Genomic DNA, 26,591 nt, shown 5'->3' with positions numbered 1-26,591 from the left:
TCTACTTTTCAGAAACAATTACCAAATGATGCTTAGCCTCTTGAAAAATATGGAAAAATCTGCCCAACTGAGAGTCATAGACTAAGTTTTGAAATTTAGGACACAGGAAGTGACTAAGGTTTTAAGAGAACAAGACTTGGACCTGGTACTGGTTTAGGGGTTGATGGAAAAGCTCGTTTTTCTAGGATAGAAGAGACATTAGCAATGGAACAGGCCCTGATGGGTACACTCTAGAAACCTGACATCCTTGGCATGTGCCCTCTTGGCTCCAGAGTGGTTGTTCCTCCCTATCTTGGTGGACGGGAAGATCTCCTGGCTCGGGGGCCACCATCCCCTACAGGCCAACAGTCCTGGTCTCAAGACTCACTTGGACTCAGAAAGCAGTCTGCCTTGCTCAAAGAGCCTGCGGCTTAAGGTCCCATAGAGACCAAAGCAAAGTTTTGCCAACCGTGGCAAGTGCTTCGTAGGCTATGTGTGAACTCGAGAGATCAGAGCCGGTTGACATTTTACACAGGGGCTGGGTCCTTGCCCTGCAGAGCCTGAAACCTGAGAGTTGAACATTCTAACCTGGCCACATATGGAGCCTCTGAATCACAACCTCCCGGTGTCTTCCTTTGAGATGGCGGCTGGTAGAAGTTCACGGTTTTCAGCTTTGGAAAACAACTGCTGCTCTTTACGTTGGTGGAAGATCGCCTTGTGACCTTGTGAAACGTCAGACAGGCCAGTGGGTCGGAGAATGGTTTCCATGCGGACCTGAGCACAGGGGTTGAGGAGGCTTTGGTTGCAGCTGATCCTAAGAGCATTGCCCAATTCTAAGGTTGGTGCCTGATTATGAGGCCACTTTCCCCAGAGGGATTATGGACTGATGTCTCTGAAAACAGTTGTTTAAATTGTATGTTTGTTTGTTTTTAAATAGAGAACTTTATTCCAGGGTTTCTTTAAGGGCTACACTTTCTAGAGGTGGCAGCGAGTAGAAATAATCAGCCTTCTTCTGTTTTCTTTATTGTGGGGGTTAGGAGAAAGGAAAAGTCCCCCAGAGGAAAGATCTATGGTTAGAGAAGGATTTGTGTTAGGACTCTAAACCTAGTTACTTAAATAGTGGGAGGAAACAGGTACTTACCTGGCCAACATGATCTGTTTGGCCGTAACCCAGCCCCCAGGCCCTGTGGGGAGAGGACCTGCTCCCATGGACACGGGCTCCCCTGCTAGCTGCCAGCCAAATTCATGAATCCCAAAGGGAAGTGGCTTTGAGGTTGCAGCTGGTTCGACCTAAAATCCTTTTCTCCACTGACAATCAATCCAAAAACCCACAGCCCACTGCCCAAGGGCCAGTGACCTCCCTACCCTTTATATGCCACGGTAATTTCTCATGGAAACTGTAGAAGCAAAAGGCCTGCTTTCCAGTCCTAACGAAGATGGACTCTTGTCCAAAGAGCTAACATCCTGAATGTGCTCGAACCCCTGGGCTTCCTCACCAACCCACTGGGGCATCCCCACCTCCAACTACCTCATGTGGTTAGTTAACAGGGAGGCTGAGCAGCCTCGTGAGTGGGTGAGGTGAGAAAGAACACAACTGCATGGCGGTTCTTTCTGGCCTTCCCATCTTTACCACTCAGCTTTGTCATAGGACTTTCTACTCCCCTGGCTCTGCCTTCGGTCCTCAGGGGCTGATACCCTCCTTTTGTGAGGGAAGCAGTTAACTAGTGGGAATCCTGTGATCCTGGGTATGGCATCAGTCTCCACAAGTCACACTGAGTCCTGGTGCACACACTTAGCCTGCCTGGGTCTGGACCTCGGGCCACCGAATGTCCTCATGGTCATTCCTGAGGAGGCCAAATGTTCATCATGAAGGAAGAAGATAAAAGCATTCCTCCTTGGGGCGCCTGGGTGGCTCAGTCGTTAAGCATCTGCCTTCAGCTCAGGTCATGATCCCAGAGTCCTGGGATCGAGCCCCGCATCGGGCTCCCTGCTCAGCGGGGAGCCTGCTTCTCCCTCTCCCACTCCCCCTGCTTGTGTTCCCTCTCTCGCTGTGTCTCTCTCTGTCAAATAAATAAATAAAATCTTAAAAAAAAAAAAAATCATTCCTCCTTATTTGTCAAAAGCTTTAATTCTTAATGCCACTCCCAGATTCAGATCTAGGGCTTGGGACTTTAGAAAGTGTGGGTTGTTTGAAAGAATCCATCCATCCCCTTCTGAACAAAGTTGAAAAACTGAATTTGAGAACCTTCTCCTCAGCTACACCCTCTTGGTAGCTTCTGTAGTCTCCGCACTCGAAGGCATTCAGAGGTCTTGTTTGCACATCTGGCTGGCTGTGGGAAAGTTCCTCCCATAAAGGTCCGGAGAAATGGCTTTGTTGCCAACAACTTGTGTTGTTAAGCTAGAGTGTACATTTTGCATTTTACTCTGGTACCCTGGATACAAGCTTCCCTCAGGAATTACTGATCCTCCTGAGTGTGTTGAGGGGGAGAGGCTAGTTTGGGGATAGCCTTCAGAAGTAACGAGTTTTAGGCTTGTTGCTCTCCTGATGCTGGAATTTAAAAGACATGGAGTTCTTTCAGAAGAACTATGTAGATGGATGGTTCTAGAAATCCTTGGCTAAAGGGAGTACCAAAAATCACGTATGTAGACAAAAATATGGCTTGGTTCATATTTTTTTGTTCAGTTTTTCGACTGAAAAGGCACAATATGGAGAATTTCAGCTGCACATACTCGTAGATTGTCTTAAGTATACCAACCAGCAGTTTGCACCATTCCAGGTAGAAGAATATGGTTTGCCTCCATTTAAATCTATCTAAATCTAGCAGGGCCGATGGGTGATATCCTTCAGTCATGACTTGGGTCCCAAATCCTGTACACCTTGTCATTAGTCCAACGTGAAATGAGTAAAGTAAAAAGAATGCTGGTGGCAAGTTTCCAGACGATCTTCCTCAGGAAAAAAAGTGCCCTTCTTTCTGTGATTGTACCCTGCCTATTTTTTTGGTATTAAAACATCCTTTCTTTTATGAACTAATGGTGATCGTTGGTGTTGGGGATTTTAGAATAAGTTGTTAACTGAGAAAATTAAAAGTTAACTCCCTCTAATCCACCTTTGTCCCACTGGCCTCTGCTCTCAAAGCTCATTAGTCCAAAAATATCTGAGACCAACTGCTCTACCCATTATTCTTGTAAGCCACCAGGCAGAGAAGATATTTTTGCTCCCTACCCTGAGAGAAGACCTGCCTCTGCAGATTTTTCCAATGCTTTCTTGCCCCTGATGGGGAGTAGTAAACTTTTGTAGCCCATGCCTTCTCTGCTTGATGCCCTCATTCCTTCTCTCATTGAAACCATCCAGGGCGCCTGGGTGGCTCAGTTGGTTGGGCGACTGCCTTCGGCTCAGGTCATGATCCTGGAGTCCCGGGATCGAGTCCCGCATCGGGCTCCCTGCTCAGCGGGGGGTCTGCTTCTCCCTCTGCCCTCTTCCCTCTCGTGGTCTCTGTCTCTCATTCTCTCTCTCTCAAATAAATAAATAAAATCTTTAAAAAAAAAAAAGAAAGAAAGAAAGAAACCATCCAGAAACCCCTTGCAAGAGAGCTAATTTGCATCTTCCTCCTCTGGGCTGCCCAAGCGCTTTGTCCTCACCTTTGTTATAACCCTTACCATGATAAAAGCTAATTATTGGAATGAACCTCTTTCTCAATAAGCTGTGTGGTCCCTGATCGTTTATCTTTTTTTTTTTTGTAATTTCTACATATGATGACTGATAAATATGTATCTGTTGAATGAATAAGCACCCCTGAATCTCAGGTTGCAGTTAAAGCTTACTGTCTTCTTTGTCTCCCTCAGTAGAAGTAAAGAGCTAATCTCCTATGTGCTAATTCTCATGATGTGGAGCTACTGTAGTGGATTCCCTCTTTGGCCATCTCTTTTCCTGGCATAAGAGAACACTAGTAGGGAAGCACTGGGGCCAGGAATCTGAAACCCAGGGCTCTTGCTGTCTCTGGACCCTCTGGAGACTCTGTCCTCTCTGTAAAGGGAAAGGATTGGGAGCGATTTATCTCAAAGGTTCTCGCCATTCTCAACATCCTCTAGTGGGGAGAGGGCCTCAGATGTGAGACGCACGACTCTTCTCCAGGGAATTTCACTAAATTATTTTAGAAGTCATTTTACTTTAATTTTTGGTAACCTAGATGTTCATTCTTCCAACAAATTGTGTCAATTGTATTGCCAATTTTATTCACTTGCATCCCTCAAAAGGCCTACACAGGTTTTAGAATCAGAACATCTCTAAGTTTGATGTTTGAGTCCTGGCTTTATGTTCCAGGAGCCATGTGACACAGGACAGGTCCCCGCTCTGGGCTTGAATGAGCAGAATGTGTGTAATCGTCCCTCTGCCATAGTTGTTGGGCATGAAAGGAGCAGATGTATGTAAGGCATCTAGCACAGTGTCTGGGTGTCAGTGTTCAACACAGGGTCATTTCCCATCACCCTCCTTAATGCAGGGAGCATCTCATGACCACCCAAGGACCAGCCAACTGAACCATGAGAAACTCATTCATCCTTGAAACTTCACCCTCCTGTCCCCATCCCCACCTCCTTTGTAAAAAGAGTAGGCTCTTTTGTAGAAGGGATTTCAGAAAGCAGGCAATCCCAACACCTATCACATGGGAAGAATTGGGTAATGATGGAATTGCAGGAGTGAAGGTTTGGGGGAAGAACTGGGATTTCATCACTTACAGGTGAGCCCCAGTGGAAGCCACCAAGTGTATTGCCTGATAAGTGAGCTTTAACTTCAGTAAATCAGAAGGAGAAGGGGAACATAAGTGGGTGTTGGAGGGCTGAGCGATTCAGTGCATGTCCTGCTACTTTGATCCCTTATTAAAGACCATGAAAATATCCCCAGCAGCTGATGATTAACTCTTTCCAGGTGTGGGCCTATGATCAGAAATGTTTCAAACCAAGCACCTGATATCTTCGGTAGACTTGTCTAGTCCAAGGCTTTTGCAAATGGGGGACTTGAGTCCCCACCCAGTTCTTTCCACTAGAGACTGGGGAGAGATTATCACCACAGCTCTGAAACTAGAGCTCTAAGCCATTTTTTGTCTGTGTTCATTCATTCACTCATTTATTCGTTCTCCCGGTATTGAACGTGCATTCTCAGTCATGGGTTTAAGATAATGGATAATAAATGGCCTGGCCTGGCCTTCCAGCTCCCCTCCATAGGAGGCAGGTGAGACCAATGGAAGTAAAGTTAGAAGACACATGTAAAGGAGGTTGAGAGAAGGCACTCAGGACAGGAGGAAGAGCAAGTTTGGGAATGTGCTGGTAGCTGAGGTGGGGCCACGATGATTGTGCAGGCTTGTTACCTGCCAGGCACGCTGCTGTCCACTCTGCATATATTATGTCACTCTGCGTTACCATCAATCTGCTCGGCAGGACCATCTTGCAAAGAGAAGCCTCTGAGACATTTAAGGCCATCCTCAACGTCTCACATCTGAAAAGTGGTAGAGCCAGAAATGAAATCCTTTCCAGCTGGTTGCAGTGTCCCTGCCCTTTGTGATCCGGAGCTGCAGTTAAATGGTAGCTGACCCTGACTCGGGGAAGTGGGAAAGGAAAGGTGCCAGCGAGGAAGGGTAGTGGGAGTGGAGGTCGCCCCAGAAGGGCATTATGGGGGGAGCTATGACCTCCAGGAGCCCATGCTGCCCACCACCTTGCTAGAGTTTTTGTGTTCTTGTTCCACAGGGTAGAGGAAGCCCAGGTTATAGGCTGTGGGAGGTGGAGAGGGGAAGTGGCGGAGAGGTCATTGGAATAACTGAGCATACATCTTGGGTTTTCCGGAACAATCGTAATTTTCAAATCATGTCTTTCATTGATAGGCCCTTGACTCTTGTTTCAGAAAATAAGGCCCCCAGTGAAATCATGGGGTTAGGGAGTGTGGGAACCCTGTCGCTTGAGGGCTGTTGGAAGCAAGACTCAGGGAAAGAAAAGTGAGTACTCCCAATTTTGTGCCTCTGTATCCAGGCAGGATCCCCTCACTCCTCTTTAAAACTCTCTGGCAAAGAGACCTCTCCTTCTCAGCTTTGCTCTTCCAGGCTCCAAAAATCTCTGCAGAAGACATCTTTTTTTTTTTTTTTTCTTTTCCTTTTGGTGGTGGGGGACCTCATCCTCTGCCTCAGCCCTGGGATTCATCTTTTTAGTGTTTCAGTACTTAGGAAAAAGAGAGGCAATAGGATCTCATGCAAAAATCCAACTTCTTCCTTTTTCCTTGCCTTACTCTCCCGCTAGGTGGGTCCCATCCCAAGTCATCAACGACAGAATGGCCCCCGGAGTCCCAGGAGGTCTCAGAGGACACAGACAGGATGCAGCTGAGCTCAGGCCAGGATGTGGAATCGTTAAGCAGGTCTGAGTGGTAGGCAAGGAAGGCTGGGCGCTGGCAACGCTCAAGTGCCATTCAGGGACACATACCAGGAATCCATATGTCTGTGATTCTCTTGAGCATGCTCCAGGGTCCTCCAGCCCGGCTTGGCCTCATTGCTACCTCATTCTGCATACTGAGCACAAATGCATTGCGGGAAAAGAATGGAGGTTTCCTGACAGAACTAATTTCCTCTGGTTAAGTTTGGGGATATACCCTACTCTCCTGGGGCCTTTCTTCTTCCACCTCCAAAATGGGGATACTAATTCTGTCTCTGATGTCCACACATGCCCCTCACCAGGACACTGTGAGGACAAGTGAGTAAAAACAAAGAATTCCAAGGCTAAAAAGCACCCTGGGTTCATTCTGTCCATTCTCTATCTCCAGCCAAGTTCTCTGCACAACAATACCCAGACCAGACAAAAGAATGTGCCAGGGCATAAAGACCACCTAGGAGGAAGAACCCACAGCTTCCCCTTGGCTTGAAGCCAAGTTGGAAGTTGTCATGCCAGCTTTTTTTGCTGCATTGCTGTTCATCATCAAGTAATTCAGGCCATTTGGAAAAAAAAAAAAAAAAACAACTCAAAAATGAGGGAGTGATTTGCAGCATCTGTTACTTCCTTTTTAATTGAATCTGTTCTTCTCAGATACCAGGAGCAAGTGCCAAAGTCAGCAGTAGAATTCAGCTGTGTACATTTTGAAGGCGCTGGAAGATAAATTTATGTGTACTGTGTGAATGCGGATCATACAGAAACCAGATGGCCGAGCTGTCCTCAAGGTCCTGTCGAGGCTGGTGGCTGATCTAAAAGCTCTAGGGCGAGGAGGTAGGAGGTTGGTTACCTTTCCTGAGGAGCTGCCTTGGCAGATCCATGCCCACGTGGACCTGGAAGTTTCTTCGGTGGGGGCGGGTATCCCACGAGATGGGGATCCACTTGGCCCTAGTCTGTTGCATTCTCTAGCTTTGTTGAGCACCGGGAGGGCTACCACAGAAGCCCGTGGAATTTCCTGTGCCAGGAAGTACCTTGATGAGATCTAAAGGGTGGGCTGCCAGGGGAGGGGTGGGTGGGCTTGGCAGGTCCCTTCACGATCTATGGTGTTAAAAAAACAAACAAAAAACCCATGCGAAAGAAAGCCGAGGAACACAGAAAGCTTCGGTAGCCTAAAGCACAGCCACTTCAAAGCCATTGTTTCCAGGAGAAATGGGGATTTTGCTTGAGGACGCATGAGCAATGGTGAGCCCCAGGCAGTCAACTGGATGTTCACCTTCCTCCTCTAAAATGCCAACTTTCTGAGCCTTCAGTACCAGATTTGAGAAGTTGTGATGGGCCAACCCCTCAGCCTTCCTTTGTCCTCTAATGCCGTGAGACCACACAAAATAGGTTGGTATTGGTGGTTCTCATCTCTGGCAAGACTGTTAAGCCTCAGAATGGGGCTGAGGCTTTCCTTTGGGCACACAGAGGGTAGATTCTAAGAGCATCAGTCCATGATGAAGGGAGGCCTTGGTTTGGGAAGTCAGAGGGCTTGTGCTAGTCCAAGGTTGTAGCATTGAATGAATGTGCACAAAAACATGGATCTCATCCACCCGAGGAAGGCAGAGGATTATCGCAAGCTGTGGTAAAGATCTGTAGATTTGAAAGCCCTTGGAAAGGAACACCCTGTGGAAATGGAAGGTATCTCAGCTTTAGCCTCTGGGGAGCGTATGTTATCCGTCCAAGGTGTTATCCTTCTTGTTAGTAAATGTAACTACAGTTGACCCTTGAACAGTGCATGTGGGTCCACTTATACACCGATTTTTTTCAGTACAGTACTCTAAATGTATCTTCTCTTATGACTTATTAACGTTTTCTTTTCTCTAGCTTGCTTTATTATAAGCATGCAGTATAGAATACACATGACATACAAAACATAATCATAACACATAAACACAACATGCGTTTGTTATTGGTAAGGCTTCCGGTCCACAGTAAGTTATTAGTAGTTAAGTTTGGGGGGGGAGTCCAAAGTTGCATGTGGAATTTCCACCACGTAGGAGTCAGTCCCCCTAACGCTTGTATTGTTCAAGGATCAACTGGATAGACATCTTGCGTTTTCCTGAGAGTCCTGCCCAAGTTCTTGGTATGAGTTTTTCAAGAATCCTAGTATTTTATTTTAGAAATTGTAGGGATTATTTATTCCAGCCTCTTCCAAATCTGGCTACATGTCAGAATCATCTGGGGAGCTTTAAAATACATGGATTTTCAGAGTACACCTCTAAAGATGCTGACTCAGTAGGTTCTGTTGAACCCGGGAACTTAGAATCTGTATTTTTACTGAGCTGCACCTCAGGAATCCAGATATGTGGCCAGCTTGGTGACCTGATCTAATTAATCCAGTTTTGCATTAAATGCTTCTATCCCATGTCAGACACCACCTCTGGCTAACTTAGAAGATTTTAGGTAGTTCACATAACTGACCTGCAACTTGGCTAGCCAGACTCTGAAAACGGGAACCAAGGACACTTGCTACCACCCCTGCGTTTTGGGTTGCTCTTTTAAGGTTCCAGCTCCTTGATGGGAGCAGTTGAGTGGCTAAGTCTAGGTCATACGCCTGGGTGTTATCTGGCAGGAAGCTGAAAGAGAGAACATCAGCCCAATCCGCTTCCTGACTGGGGCCCCGTTCTCACTTATATTGGGATGTCCCTTAAGTAAGACAGGTGCTCGAATACTGGACAGACAAAACAACAGTTGCTCCCTATAGATTTCCTTTCCAGAATCCCCAGGTGTTCACCGAGATTGTGCCTGCGTGCACAGGGGAGCTTGGGTGCACAGGGGAGCTGTCCACCTTACAAGGCAATCCTTTTTTTTTTTTTTTTTTGCCATATTTGGTGATTAGGAAGTTCTTCACGATTCTGCTTCCCTGAAATTGCTACTCATGGGCCTCAGGTTCACATCTTTTCCAAGATCCCAGCTAACCTATTTATGCAACCTTTCAGAAAATCTGAGCTTCCTTTTCTGCCTTTAGTTTAATATGTGAAGTGACTGAGAGGCAGACCCCTTCCTTCAGGCATTTGGTCCAGAGACAATGTGGTAAAATGGAGAAAGGCCAGGATTGAACCCAGTTTCGCTGATTCCCGGCTGTTGTGTGACTTTGGACAAGTTACTTGTGATCCTCCGTTTCCTCCTCAGGAAAGCCGAGATCTTAATGGCAGTGGGAATGAACCTTAAATACTTCACAGGCAGGTTTCCGCCACCAGCCTTGCTCACAGGGAGCGATGCCGGCTGCTGGACGGAAGGCAGGGTAGGAGAGTCGTTCAGGGCAGAGGTATCCGGCAAACCTGAGTTTGAGTACAGATCCCCCACACGATGTGCCTAACCTTGCCCAAGTGACTTACCTTCTCCTCTGCTCATCTGTAAAGTGGGTATAATAATTGTAGGTACATGAGAGAATTCTGAAGATTAAAAGAGATAAGTGCCAAAGGTTTACGTGGTGCTTGGGACATCAGTGGCACTCAAGAAATGTTATTTCTCCTCTCCGACTGGTGGTTGGGGGTGTCCTGTTTCCATCCGTGGGGGGAGGGGCTGCCTCTTTGGGAACAGTCATGGAACTGCTGCCCGTGTCTGTCAGGAAGGAGATAGGGCATGGGCTGCTCTGTTGTGCTTCCACTGAGGCCGTCCGGAAAGCGTGTGATTCAGGAGACCCCCATGCCCGGTGTCGTGTCAGCTGAGCTGTTGTCTTTTAGGGCCATTCACCCCATCTGTCGCTAGAAGGGCCAGCAGACCTTGCTGGAGAAAGCCCGCTTGGGAAGCCCATGATTATAATGGCCACTCCTCTTCTCTGTCTCCTCGCCCTGCCCCCCTCAGAACACACACATGGACACACAACTCCTTTTTCGCTCTCTCCCAAAACAGGGAATAATTAAACAACCCAAATCCAAACATCCAGCAGAAGTTTATGCTTGAGTCTCAGAACACAACATATGGCATCCTAGTCAGTGCCAGGTTCTGCACACCATGAAGCCCTGTCTACAGCCTCCACCACAACCCCCCAGCCCAGGGGGACCGTTCGCGACAGAGAGAGCACCCCTCCCTCAAAGACTAGGGGTCATGGAGTTCAACCCCTTAAACTGGAGTCAAAACTACTATTTTCCTCTCTCTTGAAAATGCGCCAAGGATGGAGGAGATTCAAAGGCTTGTCTTCCCTCCGTTGGCCCCACCGACACTCACCTTTCTGCACTGGATTTGGAGGCAGGAAGACCATGCAGAGAGGACGCAGAGGTGGGATTTTCTGAGGCTGTCGTGGTGGCCCTCTGCAGAGGCAGAGAAGCTGTGTGGTGGGGAGGCCTGCCCGTTACAGCTTCATCTCCTCCTTCCCGCCTGCTTGAACTTCCCCTAGCATGGCTGAGGCTCTAATGTCATCAAGTTGGGCAAGACCCCACCGGCAGCTTGGGATCGGCGCTGTTTTTAGGACCAGCCCAATCTCATGGGCTTCCCTTCTGGCTACCTTTTGGCCAGAGCCTGGCTGCCTCCACATGACAAAGACCCCTGTCCCCCCCAAGGTCTCCCAGGTTCCAGAATAATCTTTACAGCCAGACTCCCTGGAGTCTTAGCCTAAGATGGGGAGGTCCAGAGACAGGGAGCTTCTCTCTTCCTCTTCGCTGTAAGGCCTACCTTCCAAATCCTCATTGTCTGCCCCTGGAGCCTCCATACCCTGGACTGGCTGACAGTGGGACTGTTATGTCCCCCCACCCGCACCCCTAAAAAAGTGATTACACCCTGTAGTCCAACAAGAGAATCCCACGAGAACCTAGAGGACCTGTAGCAGTCAGTGTAAGAACTATCTTTGTAGGAGTGGAGGTGGGATGGGGATGAGGTGTCCTCACCCCCAGCCATGCCATCTAGACCCTGTGGCCTCCACCACATGCGTTAGGCGTGGCTGTGGCTACAGCTCAGTAGAGGGAGAAGCACTTAAACAGCAAAGGCACTTATAAATGTCAGTTGCCTTTGCAGGGGGCTGGGGGCATGGTGGTTATAATTAGCTTCTCTAGTGCTCTTGTGTTCACAAAGGGGGAAACAGCCCCTTGGAGATTGTATATTTTCCACTGCCCCACCCCGTGATGTCACCACAGGTGTCTTCTGGCTGACCCCAAGATGCTCGTGGTTCTCAGGAACTGCTATGACTGTTGGTGGCAGTTCTATAAGTCTGAGAAGTCACAGGGGGCCTGGTCAACCACCAGCAAATGATTTCCTGTTCCTTCCCCTCCTGCCCACCAAGAGCCCAGCCCCCACGAGCTGTTGGGTGAGAATGAATTCAACTGCAAGTGGATTTCTCACCTAGCTCTTCAACCTCTCCAAGAAAGTAGATGCACATCTGCCTAGCCAGATGTTTAAAATACGGTTCAGATGGAGCTGCTTTCCTCCTTCCAAAACGACCTAACAAAGCCCTGGAGCCTCATTGCTGGCAGATCACTGGGACCTTAGTACATGGTGTCACCAGTCCGTGCTGGGCGGGCTGGTGGAAGGAGCGAGGCTCGGGAGTCCGACGGACTTGTTTGAATCCCACCTCTGCCGCCTTCGACTCTATGACCTTAGGCACATTATTTAACCTTTGGGCACCAGCTTCGTGACCTGTAAAATGGGATAGTTAAGTGGCCTCCGAGGATTGTGTGGGGATTAAATAGGATCTGTATAAAGCAAATAACATAAGGCTCATCAGACCCTTGATAATAGTCCTTTTTTAATTACTAGTAATAACATGGAATAAAGAAAATCTTTTTGGCCAGAGCCAATAAAGGGATAAGAGAGGGGGAGAGATTAAAAGCTCATTTGTGGAGTGTGGGTCTTTTGTGGAGGGAAAGATAAGTTTTGATGTCAGGATTTGTGTCAGACTGGAATAGAAAGAGGATGGTTCTCATGAGAGACGATGGACTCTGAAAAACAAACTGAGGGTTCTAGAGGGGAGGGGGGTGAGAGGATGGGTTAGCCTGGGGATGGGTATTAAAGAGGGCACATTCTGCATGGAGCACTGGGTGTTATGCACAAACAATGAATCATGGAACACTACATCTAAAACTAATGATGTAATGTATGGGGATTAACATAAGAATAAAAAAATTTTTTAAATAAATAAATAAATAAATAAATAAAAATAAAATAAATATAAAATAAAAAGAGGATGGTTCTGCCATATCATCTTGCTACTCCGACACAAATCTGAATGGCTTGTGCAATAGAAATTAAAAATAACACTGTTTTGAGCATTTACCTTATGCCAGCCACTGTTCCAAGAATCTTGCATGTAGTGATTATCTTAATCCTCATTATTACCCAACGTGGTGGGTGTTATTATAATTGTCCATTTTACAGATGGATTAAGGCACTGAGGTTAAAATAACTGCCCAAGGGGTGCCTGGCTGGCTCTTGATTTCGGGGTTGTGGGTTCGAGCCCCACTTTGGGTGTAGAAATTACTAAAAAAAAAAAAAAAAAAAAAGTAAAATCTTAAAAAAAAAGAAACTGCCTAAGACCATGCAGCTGATAATTGGGAGAGACAGAAAGTCAGTTCCTCTCTCTGAGCTTTATTTTCCTCATCAGAGGCTTGATTGAGACACGTACTCATGTCCAAAATTCTAGGTCTGTGCTGAGTTGACCCAGGAAACTTTGTGGAGTATATAGGAATTTCAGAGTTGCTTTAGTGATGTTAGTGATGGAAAAGAAACCATCCAGGTAGCTTTACATGACCTGCAAGTCTTTAAAAGGATTATATTCCTTCTTCCTCCCCCTCAAAGTACTTGTCTCTGAGAGGGAACGACCCATGGCATGCAGTAAACCGAGCATCTGTCCCATCACAGAAGCCAGAGAGTCTCTGGGGAGAGGCAGGAACAGCTGGAGAGATCATTGTAGCTGTTTCTCTTCTTGCAAACCCTTAAGCATTAAGAACAGATTCTAGAAGAGTAAAACTTCTCGAAGAATTATCTGCGCTGGCTCTTTCCACTTCCTGCCCTCCTCTTCTCTCCTCCACTTCTTGCCCTCAGGCTTTCTGCCCTCCCTCCTGCCCCAACTGCTCTTGTCAAGCTCACCGCTGGCCTGGGCATTATCCCATCCAGGGGGCAAGCCCCCATCCTCTTGGTGTCCGCCCGTGGTGCTTGATGCCCGTGACCCCTCCTTCCTTCCTGACACTTGCTGAAGAGCCCGGGCTGCTGGGAGTCTGTTCTGTCTTAGTGGCCCTGCCCCATTAGCTGCTCTGAACCCCGTGCAGTTTCCTGGCTGCTCACTGTCATGGTGGGAGGGCCCCCCCGAGCTGAGACACGCACCTCTTCTCTTCTGTCTCATGCAGACCCTGGGCTTCAGATATCAGCCCCTCCGTGATGTCCCCAGCCCGGGCCCCTCTTGTGTTTTCCATCCTTAGGATGTCAAAGAGGCACCTCAGTCATGGTTTTCTCCTCTCCAGGTGTGGTAGCCCCCTTCCTCCAGATGTTCCAGCCCAATGCTTTGGGGGTCCCCTCGATGGCTCACGTTCTTCATGCACCCAGCCTCGGCAAGCCTGTCGGCCTCACTGCCCCCACACAGGGTCAGTCCGCTCTCCTCTCCTGTTTGCATTATTACAACTGCCTCCAGACTGCTCTCCCTGTCTTTATTTCTGCTTTCCTGACCATCTAGCCTCCTCAAAATAACCAGAGATCCTTCTGAAACATAGGCTAGATTGTACTACTCCACCGCTAAAAATGCCCCAATGTTTTCACAGTCAAAGTAAAATCTGAAGCCTGTGAGTCCCCACTGGGTGTGTTCCCTTACCACCTGTAAATCTCTCCCGTTCAGCGGCAGCCCCGTGTTCTACTTACCATTGCTTGAGTGCACTAAACAGGCCACTGTGTCGGGCCTCTTCTGCTCGCTGGTCTCTGCCAGGAAGGCTCTTCACAAAAATATCCCCATGGTTCACTCCCTCCCTGATTCATTTGGGATTTTCTATGACCGCCCCCTCCACCCCATATAGAATTCCCTCCCATCTTTCCCTACTTACTGTCATCCGAAATACTTGCTGTAAGATGCATGCATGGATATATTTATTTATTGTCTGCCTTCTCTCCAACAGTAGAGACTGCTTGAGGGTAAAGATTTCTGTATGTTTTGTTTCCTGTTGTATCCCCAGGGCCAGAACAATGCCTGGCACAAGGTATATGTTCAGTTAATATTTGTTAAAAGAATAAATGATTGTGGGGGCGCCTGGGTGGCTCAGTCATTAAGCGTCTGCCTTCGGCTCAGGTCATGATCCCAGGGTCCTGGGATTGAGCCCCACATCAGGCTCCCTGCTCCGCGGGAAGCCTGCTTCTCCCTCTGCCACTCCCCCTGCTTGTGTTCCCTCTCTCGCTGTGTCTCTCTCTGTCAAATAAATAAAATCTTTAAAAAAAAAAAAAAAGAATAAGTGATTGTGGCTCAGTTACAACATCCTAATGACCAAGCCACACTCTTTATGGGATAAGCAAGCCTTCCACAAGACTGTTGGGCTAAGAGTGGGAACATGGGGGTTAGGAGGGCCCCTGGGCCTTTTTGGCCCTAAATTCTTTTTCTGTGGGATGGTATCTAGCATACCAAGTTTGCAGCTCTGGCTCCAAGCTTACCTAAAGGTTATTTGTCAGGACAAACTTGCCTGAGAATTCGATGACTCTCAAGATGACTTCCCTGCAAGGATCCTTGTGGGAACGCCATCCCTTTAAAAGTCCTTAATCCAGACTGCCTGTTCTGCAGACATTCTCAGATGCATTATTTAAAGTTATTTCCAGTGGTGCGTGGGTGGGAGGTGGGAGCTACATTTGTTACTTAGTGGTTTTGAAAAAAGCCTTCCAGGATCTCTTTCACTTTTAACCCTTCTTTTCGAAGTCACCTAACAAAACCTCTTAGACGTGGCAGCTCATCCGCAAATCTCTTGGTGCACTTCATCTGCACTTCTGTCCCGTGGAGGGGGAGATCCGGAAACCAGCCATGCCCTTCCTGGGGGGTGTCTCGTAGGAATACTGCGGCTTCTTTCCCTTGAGGAGGCAGAGCATGGTATTCACAGAGGATGCTTTTCATTGAATGAATCAGTTGCATGGACCTTTAATTCTTTGGGAAAAGTTTCATGTCTGTAGTAGGTAGTCCTGATACTTCTGAAGAACAGAAACTTGCGTTGTATTTGCAGGGCTTTTCATAATCCTCTGCAACCCTTCCCACCTGCTATCTCATTTGATGCCCACTCACCAAGCTTCCTGTAGCCGACAAGCTGTATCCACGTTTTGCAGATGAAGGCAGAAGTGCAGGGAAGGTGGTGGGTTTGCTCACGGCCACTCTTGGTTGGCGGCCCAGGGGGCTCCACGTCCCAGGGCTTCTGCTCTTCCCTTCCTGGCTGTGCAGGACTTTTCCTTCAGCATCAGGCCTCCCCTCAATACGGATAGGTGTCCCCCTGGAATATGACCACCCATAGCAGTTATCTGGGCCATGAGGCCTCAAACACTTGATGATTGCCTTCTCCTGTGGGAGTCCAGAGCTCCTGCCGGGTTCTGAGACAGAGGGGCGATGTCTGTGTGTCTCTGGGTATCGGGAGACTATTCTTTCACTACGGGAATGCTCAGAGCAGGAGGAACCATCTATACACCACCCATGGAGAGCTGCCCTCCCCAAATGCATGGGTTCTCTAAGCTCCAACTCAGCAGAGAGTTGGACTTCTCTAGACCTCCATGGTGAAGTCATGCCCCTGAGAAAGCCTCCCCCTGTAAGTTGGGCAGCTCTAGGGGGTTCCTCTGAGCATAGTACTCAGACCTGGGATCTCTCCACAGACTTAGAGCATCTTCAACCCTGTACAGTGCTTTAGAATTGTGGCTGTGCTTCAGAAGAACCCAGGGGGTCTTTGAAAATACAGATTCCTGGACGCTTTCTCTGGAGACTCTAATTCAGTAGGTTTGAGAAGGATCCAGAAATCTATAAGAAAAAAAAAAAAAAAAAAACCCTTGGCGATCCTGACAATGAATGAGGCTTGGAAACCACTATTTAGATTACAAAGGCCTTTTGTATATAATATTTCATTTGTTCCTCGCAACACATGAGGAAGCTGTTAACCTCTTTTGCAGATGTGGCTCAAATACGGTAAATAACTTGTTGCGAGCCTCTCGGTTAGGGAATGGCGGGGCCCAGCCTGCAGCCTAAGGCCTTTGTCTCCACCCCCGAGTCTCCTTCTACTGCACTCAGCCTCAGGAGACTCCCTCCCCCATCTCCCCGTTACTCTGGGGATGCTGGTTTCTCCTCGACTCTGCTCACCAGCAGTCTCACTCACTAGATCCAACTCTTCTTCCCTGAGGGCAGCTCTGAGCAGGTTTGGAGAAAACAGTGGAAGTTCAGGCCCCGGAGGAAGCATTTCGAGGCTTCCACCCACATCCGTTATCTGGGCCATGAGGCAACAATGGTGGATGAGCAACAATGGCAGACAGGCCACCTCAACCTGAAGGCGGTGCACCGTCAGCCGTAGAAGGGCGGAGGGGCCCCAGCCAGGCCGTCGCGCCCAAACAGCTCCTGCAGCCCAGTTCCAAGAAAGAATTCCGAAGTGCATAAGCAGAAACCACTGACCACTGGTGCGGAGAGTTGGTGGTAAATCTTTCCTCTTTCCATGTGCATTGTGTTTGGAGCTAGATCATCATGAAGAAACCTCAGAACCTCACAATTCCATACAATGGGAAGGATGCAGGGTGGCCCTGGGGGTGGATATGGGAAACTTTGAGGGGGTTTTCTGGTGCTTGTGGATGAGGAGATGTCAGCGTGGAAAAGTAACTGGAGAGCCGGGCTGTTTGGTTCCAGCTGGCCCTGTACCATGTTGAGCTCCTTCGGCCAAAAGTCTTGGGTTGACTTTGCAGGTCCCCTCCTTGCCCAGATCCCCCGTGTGGCTGCTGTTCTTGGGATTTCAGAGATTGGAACCTGGAGGACCTTTGCCTTAAGAATAGGGGATTGACTTCTGGCTACGTTATTCATTTATTTATTTACAGGCTTTATGACATCGTGGTTAGAAGCAGGGCTCTCAGGAGGGGGGGTGGGGGGAGAGTGGGGCTCTCGAGGCAGATTACCTGGACTCAAAATCTGGCTGTGCCACTTCCTGGCCTTATAATTTATGTTGCTGTGCCTCCGTTTCCTCATCTGTAAGGTCGCGCTAACACGAATACCCACCACCTAGGGTGATAATGGTGAGGATTATGGACTGCTTGGAGTGGAAGGAGCCACAGGGAAGGGGTCGCCTTGTGCTAGGGGTCTGCTGTTCAACAGACAGCACATTCCGTGTCACCAGTGTGGCATAAAGGACAACCACCATGGACTCCGCCTCACAGGAATTGACAATTCCCTGAGAGGCAGACGCAGACGTGGATTATTGCCACGTAATGATGCCCAGCCGGGTGGGAAGCCCTGTACTAGGGGTCATTTAAAGAGCCGTGTGCCCCGAGGGAGCTAGCGCTAAGCCTGAGCTAGAGGCTGCTTCTCAGCAGAGCTAGCACTTGATTTTAAGGTATCAGCAGGGGGGCACCTGGCTAGCTTAGTCCGTAGGTCTCCGGGTTGTAAGTTCGAGCCCTATGATGGGTGTAGAGATTACCTAAAAAAAAAAGTCTTAAAATCAAGTGTCAGCAGGAATTCGCCAGGTGGAGGAAAGGGGACAGGCATTACAGGCAGGGGCAGTGGCATGAGCAGAGGCACCGAGGCTTGAAAAGTCTTGCTCTGTGAGGGAATGATGTGCAGTGGAGAAGGGGAAGCGGCAAGAGGAGATGGGAGGTGGCAGGTGAGGAGGGAGGGGTCGGTGAGCGCTGTAAGAACCTTAAATGCCAAGGGATTTCGGACTTCATCTGAAGGATGAAGCCAGTCATCGGTGAATTCGAGTGACACAGTGAAGTTTGTATTTTAATAAAATCATTCTGGTCGCCGTGAGGAGCGTAGAAGAACACAAAAGGAAGCAAACCAGCTGGATGACTTGAGTTCCTCACCCTCATTAAGTGTAAGTTGAAGGTCACCCACCATTTCAGAGAGGGCCCAACACCATCTGTGGCCAGCAGGCAAGGCTAGGGAGAGTTTCCTTCTCCCATGACTTTCAGGGTGACCTTGAGAAGGTCCTGCTTCCTCTCCCTACCTCCTCTTTTTTTTTTTTTTTAATTTTATTTATTTATTTGACAGAGAGACACAGCGAGAGAGGGAACACAAGCAGGGGGAGTGGGGGAGGGAGAAGCAGGCTCCCCGCCGAGCAGGGAGCCCGATGCGGGGCTCAATCCCAGGACCCTGGGATCATGACCTGAGCCGAAGGCAGACACTTAACGACTGAGCCACCCAGGCGCCCCCCCACCTCCTCTTTAGATAATGTGGGAGCTATGCACTATACTCTAGTCCCCCAAAATATAGCCTACTCAAAAGGAAAACTGGGGATCCATTGCTTGTTTTACCTTTATGTCGAATAAATTTGCACTTAATTTTATTATTTACTAGGTAGCATTGCAAGTCTTGCTCCTACGCCTATGCCCATCCACACTTTTGTCCCCATCTCTGCCCAAAGAAACCACTCTTACTAATTTTTTGGGTACCCTTCTAGAATTTATGTAAGCAAATACAAATTTAGAGTCTTGCTGTACCCCCTTTCTTAAAGAAGTATGGGCACTTTGAGAATATGTATCCTCTCGTCTTCAGGCAGAATATCAACAAGCTCTTTGAAAAATAAAAATTGTCCTTGTTAAGGAATTTCTGACTAGTCTAGTTATTCCTTCTAGAATAGAATAAAGGAGAGTGGAAGCTTTGCTGTGAGAAATAGGGGCAATATTCTGTCTGCCCTGACTCCCCTGTGGGAAAGTTAGAAGTGTTTTCACATTCATAAGCGGCTTTGAGCTTTCTGGTGGAAGGGATTCTCACACTTGGTGCTCTTTTGATGATTTCTCAGTGAAATATTTCCTCTTGTCCTCTGGTCTCAGGATCTTTTTTTTTTTTTTTTTTTTTTAATTTAGACTGCTAATTGTTAACAAGTCATTGGCTCCAGCTTTTCCTCTCCAAACTTCTGAGCCTTAATTGGCAGCCCTAGTCTCTGCCAGGGCCATGTGGGTCTGATTTTCAACTACATCCTGCTGGAGGCTCCTGCCTGCACACACACATACAGCTTCAAGGGCTTCCCGTGGTATCTGTGGCAGAGTTCTTTATTGTTCCCACCACATGTGCTGAGCTACACAGAAGCTTTGAGAGTCCAAAGCACAGGGCAGCCGTGGGCCCGCACCGGCAGTAACCGGCCAGAAACTCCTCCTGGTCAGGAGGACAAGGTGTCTTCGCTTACTATGGAGAAGTTCCCGCATTCTCCAGGGTTGCCGGAGAGACCCAGAGGAAGAAGTTGTCTGTGACTTAGTGGAGGGGCTAGACTTGGTGATCTCGAAGATCTAAAATGACACTTCAGTGCCCTCGTCAGGGACCTCGGGAGGCCCCCCGAGATACGTACCAGCAGAGAAAGGATGGGAATGCCGTTGTCTGGAATCCACAGAACCCAGTTAATGTTTTGAAAGGGATTTGGGTTTTGTTTTACTGGAAGGCTTTCTGGAAGTCTTTTCTCGGCAGTATGTTTATGTGGGTTCTTCAGGTAGAGCATAAGGCATTGTCTCCCAGATGTGGACTTGGTATTGGAGACCTCACTTCAGGGTCGTGATTCAGACCCCCCCCTCCCCGAGTGCCAGCTTTGTGAATTCAAGAAATCCTTGTCCTACCCAAGGACCCAGAGGGCCTTGGCACAGTGGCTTCGCTCTCCCCTCCTAGGCAGGACAGCGGCATAGTTTCCATGCTGAGGGATCACAGCCCTCACCTATAGGAAGTCTGCGCAGTCGGGACCCTCTCCTGCCCTATAGTTTTAGCCCATGGTGAGGAGGAACTGTGCAGTTGTCCTGGGTGGATCTGTACTCAGTTTTCAGGAGGATTCGAGAATCTATGGAACTTTGAGCAATCTGCATCATTCCCGTGGCCTCCCTTTGGGAAGACCGTTAAAAGGGCTCTGGGTGCTGCTTGGGAGACGTTCCCCCTTGTCTTTATTTTTGCTAGGACCACCCTCTGTTGTGTTCCTGTTGGATTCAGTGGGTTTCAGCGTGAAAAGCAGGAAACCCATATATTGCGGCCACCAGTGCAATGTGTTTATTGTAGGTCTGAGCTGTTCAGACCCACGACCACTTGTTAGAGAACTTTCCTTCTCCACCGACCAGCTCTCTCTCTCGAAACATCAGCTCTCCGAGAAGATATTTGTGAACCCTAGTCCCGCACAGCGTCTGGCTCGGCATGAATATTCAATAATTGGTAGTCAGATGGATTTTCATTCAACGACATCATCGACTGACTGCTGACTCCGTGCCTCTGGTGCTAGAATCTGGTACGGCCACGGCCGCTGCCCACAAAGAGCTGATAGTCTAAGAGGAGGGACACCTGCGTACTCCCACATCTATCACAGTGCCTGAAACATAGTGGTCGCTTGGTGGCTTTTGAGCTGAGGATTGTCGAATGACAGAGCTGGAGGGTCTTAGGGATTACAGAGTCCGTCCCTCTCATCTCAGGGATGAAGGAACTGACTGGTGAGGGGCTTGCAGTCAAGGCCACGGAGTCAGATGGGGTAGAGAGAGAAATTGTCCACAGTCCCTGCTTTCTGCTCTTTGTAGCACCCCATGCGGTTCGCTTTTGGCCTTTCACTAGAAAGATCAAATCCTGAAAAGTAAAGGCAGTACCAGAGTATGCAGGAGCCCAGTTTCACTGAACATCTGCTGCTACTCAGTGACCCAAATCCTGTAAGTACTTGGAAGCTCTGGGCACTGGTTCTCACTCTTGGACCGCAGAGCAAGCTACTCCCAGGCAGCGGGGGCTCAGCCGCCTGCAGCTCCCACGGGGACATCCTTCTGGAGAGGCCAGAAACTCCCAAGATGAAGGCTCCTCGGTTTTGACCTTGTGGCTCTCGTCAGCTGAGGTGCTGAATGGTTTTCAGGAGGAGGTGTGTGAGAGGTTCTGGTTCTTAACCCACATAGAAGGGCTTTCCATCCTGCTAAGATAAGGCCAGGACCTTGTCTGCCCCTGATTCAAACAAACGAAATGCAAAAAGGACATTATTGAGGCAATCAGGGAAAAATGAATGTGGATTTGGTAATCAGTGATATTAGGGAATGATAGTAAACGTTAGATATGATAATAGCACAGTGATTGGGTTAAAGAAAAAACAGTCATTAGAAATGCATACTGATGTCTGGCTTGTTTTAAAATATTCTGGGGGGGGGAAGAAGTCTTTATGGTAAGTATTTTGAGGTGAAATGGTACCTTGTCTGGAGTTTGCTTTAAAAGATGCCAGTGCCGGGGGGGATAAGTTGAGGCATAGAGGAACAATTTGGCAAAATATTGATCATTGTAATTATTGAAGTTATACCATATTCTCTGCTTTCGTATGTATCTGGAAAATTCGATAATAAAAACTTAAAAAAAGAGTAGGACCTGGGTCTCTACACCTTGCCGTCCCTGCTTACCAGTGAAACCCCTCCTGACAGAATGGAGGCTGGCAGCACAGAGGCTGGCCAGACAAGGATGAGGCTGCAGAGGCCCCAGAGTAACTGGTCTGAGGCCCTAGTTATCGTAAAGGATACACGGAAGGACTGGACCATTTCCTTTTGAACACATTTGTTCAGGGGCCTGAGGGGCATCACCAGTCTGTCTCTGGAAGCTGCACCCTCAGTCAGGTGAAGGCAGGAGCCCCCTGGTGGATTCATTTCTGCTGCTGGCCAGCCCCTCAGACTCACCCGGAGAGGCCCATCCGGAGGCAAATTCCCTTGCTGAGGTGTCACACGCTGCATTATCCAGCCATTACCCAGCCATACAACAGAGCTTCTCTCTCTCTCTTTTTTTTATTCTTATGTTAATCCCTGTACATTACATCATTAGTTTTAGATGTAGTGTTCCATGATTCATTGTTTGTGCATAACACCCAGTGCTCCATGCAGAATGTGCCCTCCTCAATACCCACCACCAGGCCAACCCATCCTCCCACACCCCTCCCCCCCAGAACCCTCAGTTTGTTTTTCAGAGTCCATCGTCTCTCATGGTTCGTCTACCTCTCCGATTTCCCCCCCTTCATTCTTCCCCTCCTACTATCTTCTTTTTTTTTTTTCTTAACATATATTGCATTATTTGTTTCAGAGGTACAGATCTGAGATTCAACAGTCTTGCACAATTCACAGTGCTTACCAGAGCACATACCCTCCCCAGTGTCTATCACCCAGTCACCCCGTCCCTCCCACCCCACCCCCACTCCAGCAACCCTCAGTTTGTTTCCTGAGATTAAGAATTCCTCATATCAGTGAGATCATATGATACATGTCTTTCTCTGTTTGACTTATTTCCAGAGCTTCTCTCTTTAGTCCACTGTGATGCAATGTGTGATTCCTTATTCACCCCCTGTGCATATCTGTCCCTTTCCTCTCCTCCCTCCCCCAACAATGACTCCCTCTACTCCCTGATGGTTCTACGGAAGGATCCGCAGTCACCTATAGCCTCCGTAATGTAGGGATGTCACTATTCCTGGTTCATTTCAACTTCTCTCTGACATAACTCACTCCTGAAGGTTTTGTACCTAGACCTGCTCTTGAGCGAAGGCTCCATTCCGGTCTTCCCATGGCCTTGCCCTTGAGTGCAGAGTGAAGACTCCTTAGGTTCATGGAGATTTGCTTACCTGGAGCCCATGTCCCGCAGGTCCCCCCTCTCCCCTGAACACACACCCTACATACGGGGTATTAGAGACCCAGATGACTAAGAACCTGTTTCCGGGGTTTCTTCCCCATGTCCAGCCTCCTGAGGAGAGACACCTCTAGCCCTGAGGATGACCAAGGAGCAGCTGTTCATGGAGGTGTAGACAGAGCTTTGATATACTCCTGGAGTATCCATCTACATGCATGTGGGGCCCCTCCTGGTACCCAAAAAAGCAAGGGGCAGAGTATAAAGTAGATGGGGGCACACCACAGGTAGAGGAATCAGGGACTGTCAGTTGCTGTCTCTTACACAGAATGCTGGGGAGCCCAAGAAATCTCACCAGGCTGTTATGAAGGGATGTTTGTCAAGTAGGAGATAAGGTCTGTTTAATTTACCAGTTTGTTCACTTGATTTATTACCTTCAAACATTTCAGACGATGGGGATGCCTGGGTGGCTCAGTCGGTTAAGCGGCTGCCTTTGGCCTGGGTCATGATGCCAGGGTCCTGGGATTGAGTCCCACATCAGGCTCCTTGCTCAGCAGGGAGCCTGCTTCTCCCTCTCTCTCCCTCTGCTTGTGCTCTGTCAAATAAATAAAATCTTTAAAAAAAAAACCAAACATTTCAGACCATGGGTATTTGGGCCTCCTTTCTTACTCTTTCTCAGGCCCTACACATTTTAGGTATCTGTATCCTAACAGACTCAGGAATTTTGTTCCTGGCTGGACTTCATCTCGCCTTAAGGTAGGCTTATGTCCTCCCATGGTATTTCCTGCTGCTTGTAAAATACAACCGGTGAAGTCCTCTTATAACTCCACTCATTTCCTGTGTTTATAATGGAGGTGAAATCATGGATTGTCTTCCCACCACCCCTCTTCCCACTCCCAACAAGCCTCAATTAAATAAGCTAACAAGCCAATTTAAAATAGCCTTAGAGTGAGGGTTGCCCGAGTCTGCCAGCAACTTTATCATAAAAGGCTTCCCCTGAAATTTCCTATGCCCATTCAAAGGGACTGACAGTATTCTGGACTCCATTCAACAGGTATTAGCCATAAAACCTAAAAAGTTGAGTTAGTTTTAAGATTCAAATTTCCCCAAATGGCTCCTTCTCTTCAAATAGTACCAGAATTCCACCTTCCCCCCCTCTCTCCCCCCAGTGAAACATTTCCATCTCTTCCAATGAGTTGTATTGAAATTCCTGACTTACTATGGTATAGCCATCACTGTACCTAGATAATATCAAACAGAAGGTTTTAAAAGGCCTTTGGGATGTCAGGGTCAATGTCTCCCACCCATATTGGTTATGTAATTGGCTTTCCTCTCTTTAGGGACCCAAAGCCTTGTGCTAGATAGGAATTGAAAAAGGACTGTGGATATGGGGAGCGAATGTATTGGTGGCATGAATAAAGAGGTGACTTCACACAAACAGAAAATGAGCTCCCCTTTGCACTAGAAAACGAACCTTACCTTTCCACTCACTCCATCTCAAACCCAATTAAATTTTAATCCAAATCATCACAAATGCAAATGCAGTCTTCCAGCTCCTTTATTTCTGGAGCTCCTGGTGCCTAGTTTAATATAGTGCTTTAGGAGAAGAGATCTGGCAGTGACTGGGAATTGACTTTGGAAAGGGGAGTGTTAACATCCTCAAGTATGTCACTGATAAGTCCCTGGAAACAAATCCCAGCCCTCCAGTCTGCTTGTTTAGGTGGCTCGAGTGCCATGCACCGAAGCTCAGCCCAAATCCAAGTTTCATGTGGGCAATTGCTGCCATTCAACTTGTTTGGCTCTTGTCTTTAAAAGGGTGTCAATAGACAAAATCTACTTTCCACAGTCATCATTCGGAAGCACATTCATTCATTTATTCCACAAACATGCATTGGATAGCTTTGTGCCAGGCTTGGGGGGAAGGGAGATTTCTAGTCTTTGACCTGAAGGCACCCAAGGGATGCAACCACATGATCGTAGTAGTGATAGAGGAGTATAGGAAAATAGAGGTATGTACAGGAATGTATTAAATCAGGAGGAGGAGTGTCTTGCTGCCTGGGAGAACTGGATGAAGTATCAGAGGAGGTGACATTGACTTGGGTCTTGAATGATATACAAGAACAGGGAGCTGAATTGGGCAGTTGAAATTTAATTTCTCCTCTCTTGAGATTTACACTTCAAAAGATTTTGGTTTCATGAGCACAGAAAGAAGGCTGGAGGCCTGGGGGCAGATGGGGAGAGAGAGAGAAAAAAAGAGAGAGAGAGAGAGAACTGAGAAGAGTTTAGGGTGGCTGAGCCAGAGTGAAAGACTCTGCCTGGCAGATGGGGATTACCAAGGAGAAAGGAAGCAGCTCAAGGCCTGACCCCACCCTTTTGCTTGGGCAGCATTCATAGATTTACTGGTTGTTGATGGCTTCCAGTATGCCACTGGGATGAGAACCAACTGTCCAGAAAGGCCATGGGGAACCATTGTCAGCACGCTGCTCATCTGGCTCGATTTGCCATCCTACAGACATCGTGTGCTTCACATACGAACCTCCCTGCAGCGTCCTCCCTGACTTCACATCTTGAAATAACTCCTCATCACTGGATGAGTATTTTAAGATGCAGCTCTCATCAAGAAGTTTCCATTCAAGCAATTCCAGTAGAGTGAATAATCCTTTCCCCCCCCTCTCATCAGACATGCTTGTCTTACAGAATTAGGAGTTCAGTTCTCACTTTTTTAGCCCTATCTTCAAAAAAAAAAACAAAAACAAAAACACAAAACCTCAGAGCAGTGGATGATCTTGCATCTGTGTCAAAAAGTTCCCGCATTTTCAGATAGTCTTTTCTGGGTCAGCATTTCTCTGTCCTTATCACAGTTTTGGGTTTTTTGGACTTCCTGTTTCCTATCAAGCTTTATATAAACTCCTTTTGTCCTTTCGTAAGCTATTCAGGAGTGAACTTTTCCCTCTTTTGGAAGCCAGTGCTTTTTCTGCACTTTCTTACTCACTGTGGGCACAAAGGTCGCAACTATTTAAAATGTTTTGACAACCCTCAATTATTTGCACTTAAGAAGTTGATTAGAGAAGAGGAAGCACTTAAATGATCAGCAAAATGACACTAAAGCAATCACATGGATAATACCAATGGCCTGTATTCCCCATGTGTTTATTTGCCCTTGGAATGTACTTAAGGTCTTAGCACACTAAGATGCTTTCCTTTGCAATTCTTATACATATAGTAATTGGGCAACAGAATTTATAGTTGGATAGCCCATCAGCATATGGGTAACAGACAGTTAGAGTAATAGAACTCTAACAAGAACAGTTTGTCATGATAGAGAGGCTAAATACACAATCTTCTAGTTAAGAAACAAAAGCCTAGACAGATAGGGAGGTCTCTTCCACCAACCTGACTCACAAAGACCTAGACTTTATTCCTTTATATATTCAACATTTATTGTATACCCAGTAGATGATAGGCACCAGAGATTCAAAGAAGTAAAAGACGCTGTTCTATCTTCTTTGGGTTC

At 47.7% G+C, this 26,591-nt stretch overlaps 1 protein-coding gene across 4 annotated transcripts in view; it reads left to right on the top strand.

Moving 5' to 3' along the window:
* Positions 1-26,591, top strand: part of UBASH3B (ubiquitin associated and SH3 domain containing B) — a 149,101-nt gene that overhangs the window by 42,649 nt on the left and 79,861 nt on the right. The window contains exon 2 of one of the 4 annotated variants that reach the window (XM_064577315.1): positions 7,039-7,215. The exons of the other annotated variants lie outside the window; for them this stretch is intronic. Within the exon in view, the coding sequence (XP_064433385.1) occupies positions 7,128-7,215 (88 nt within the window). The 5' untranslated portion in view covers positions 7,039-7,127. The remainder of the gene's footprint in view (positions 1-7,038; positions 7,216-26,591) is intronic. 4 annotated transcript variants of the gene reach the window in all.

Source organism: Mirounga angustirostris, unplaced genomic scaffold, assembly GCF_029215605.1.
Source record: "Mirounga angustirostris isolate CCGP_5_RB_7025 unplaced genomic scaffold, mMirAng1.0.hap1 SCAF_13, whole genome shotgun sequence".
NCBI lineage: Eukaryota > Metazoa > Chordata > Mammalia > Carnivora > Phocidae > Mirounga > Mirounga angustirostris.
Note: the sequence above shows the minus strand (reverse complement) of the source record. Positions and strands in the feature narration are given on the sequence as shown.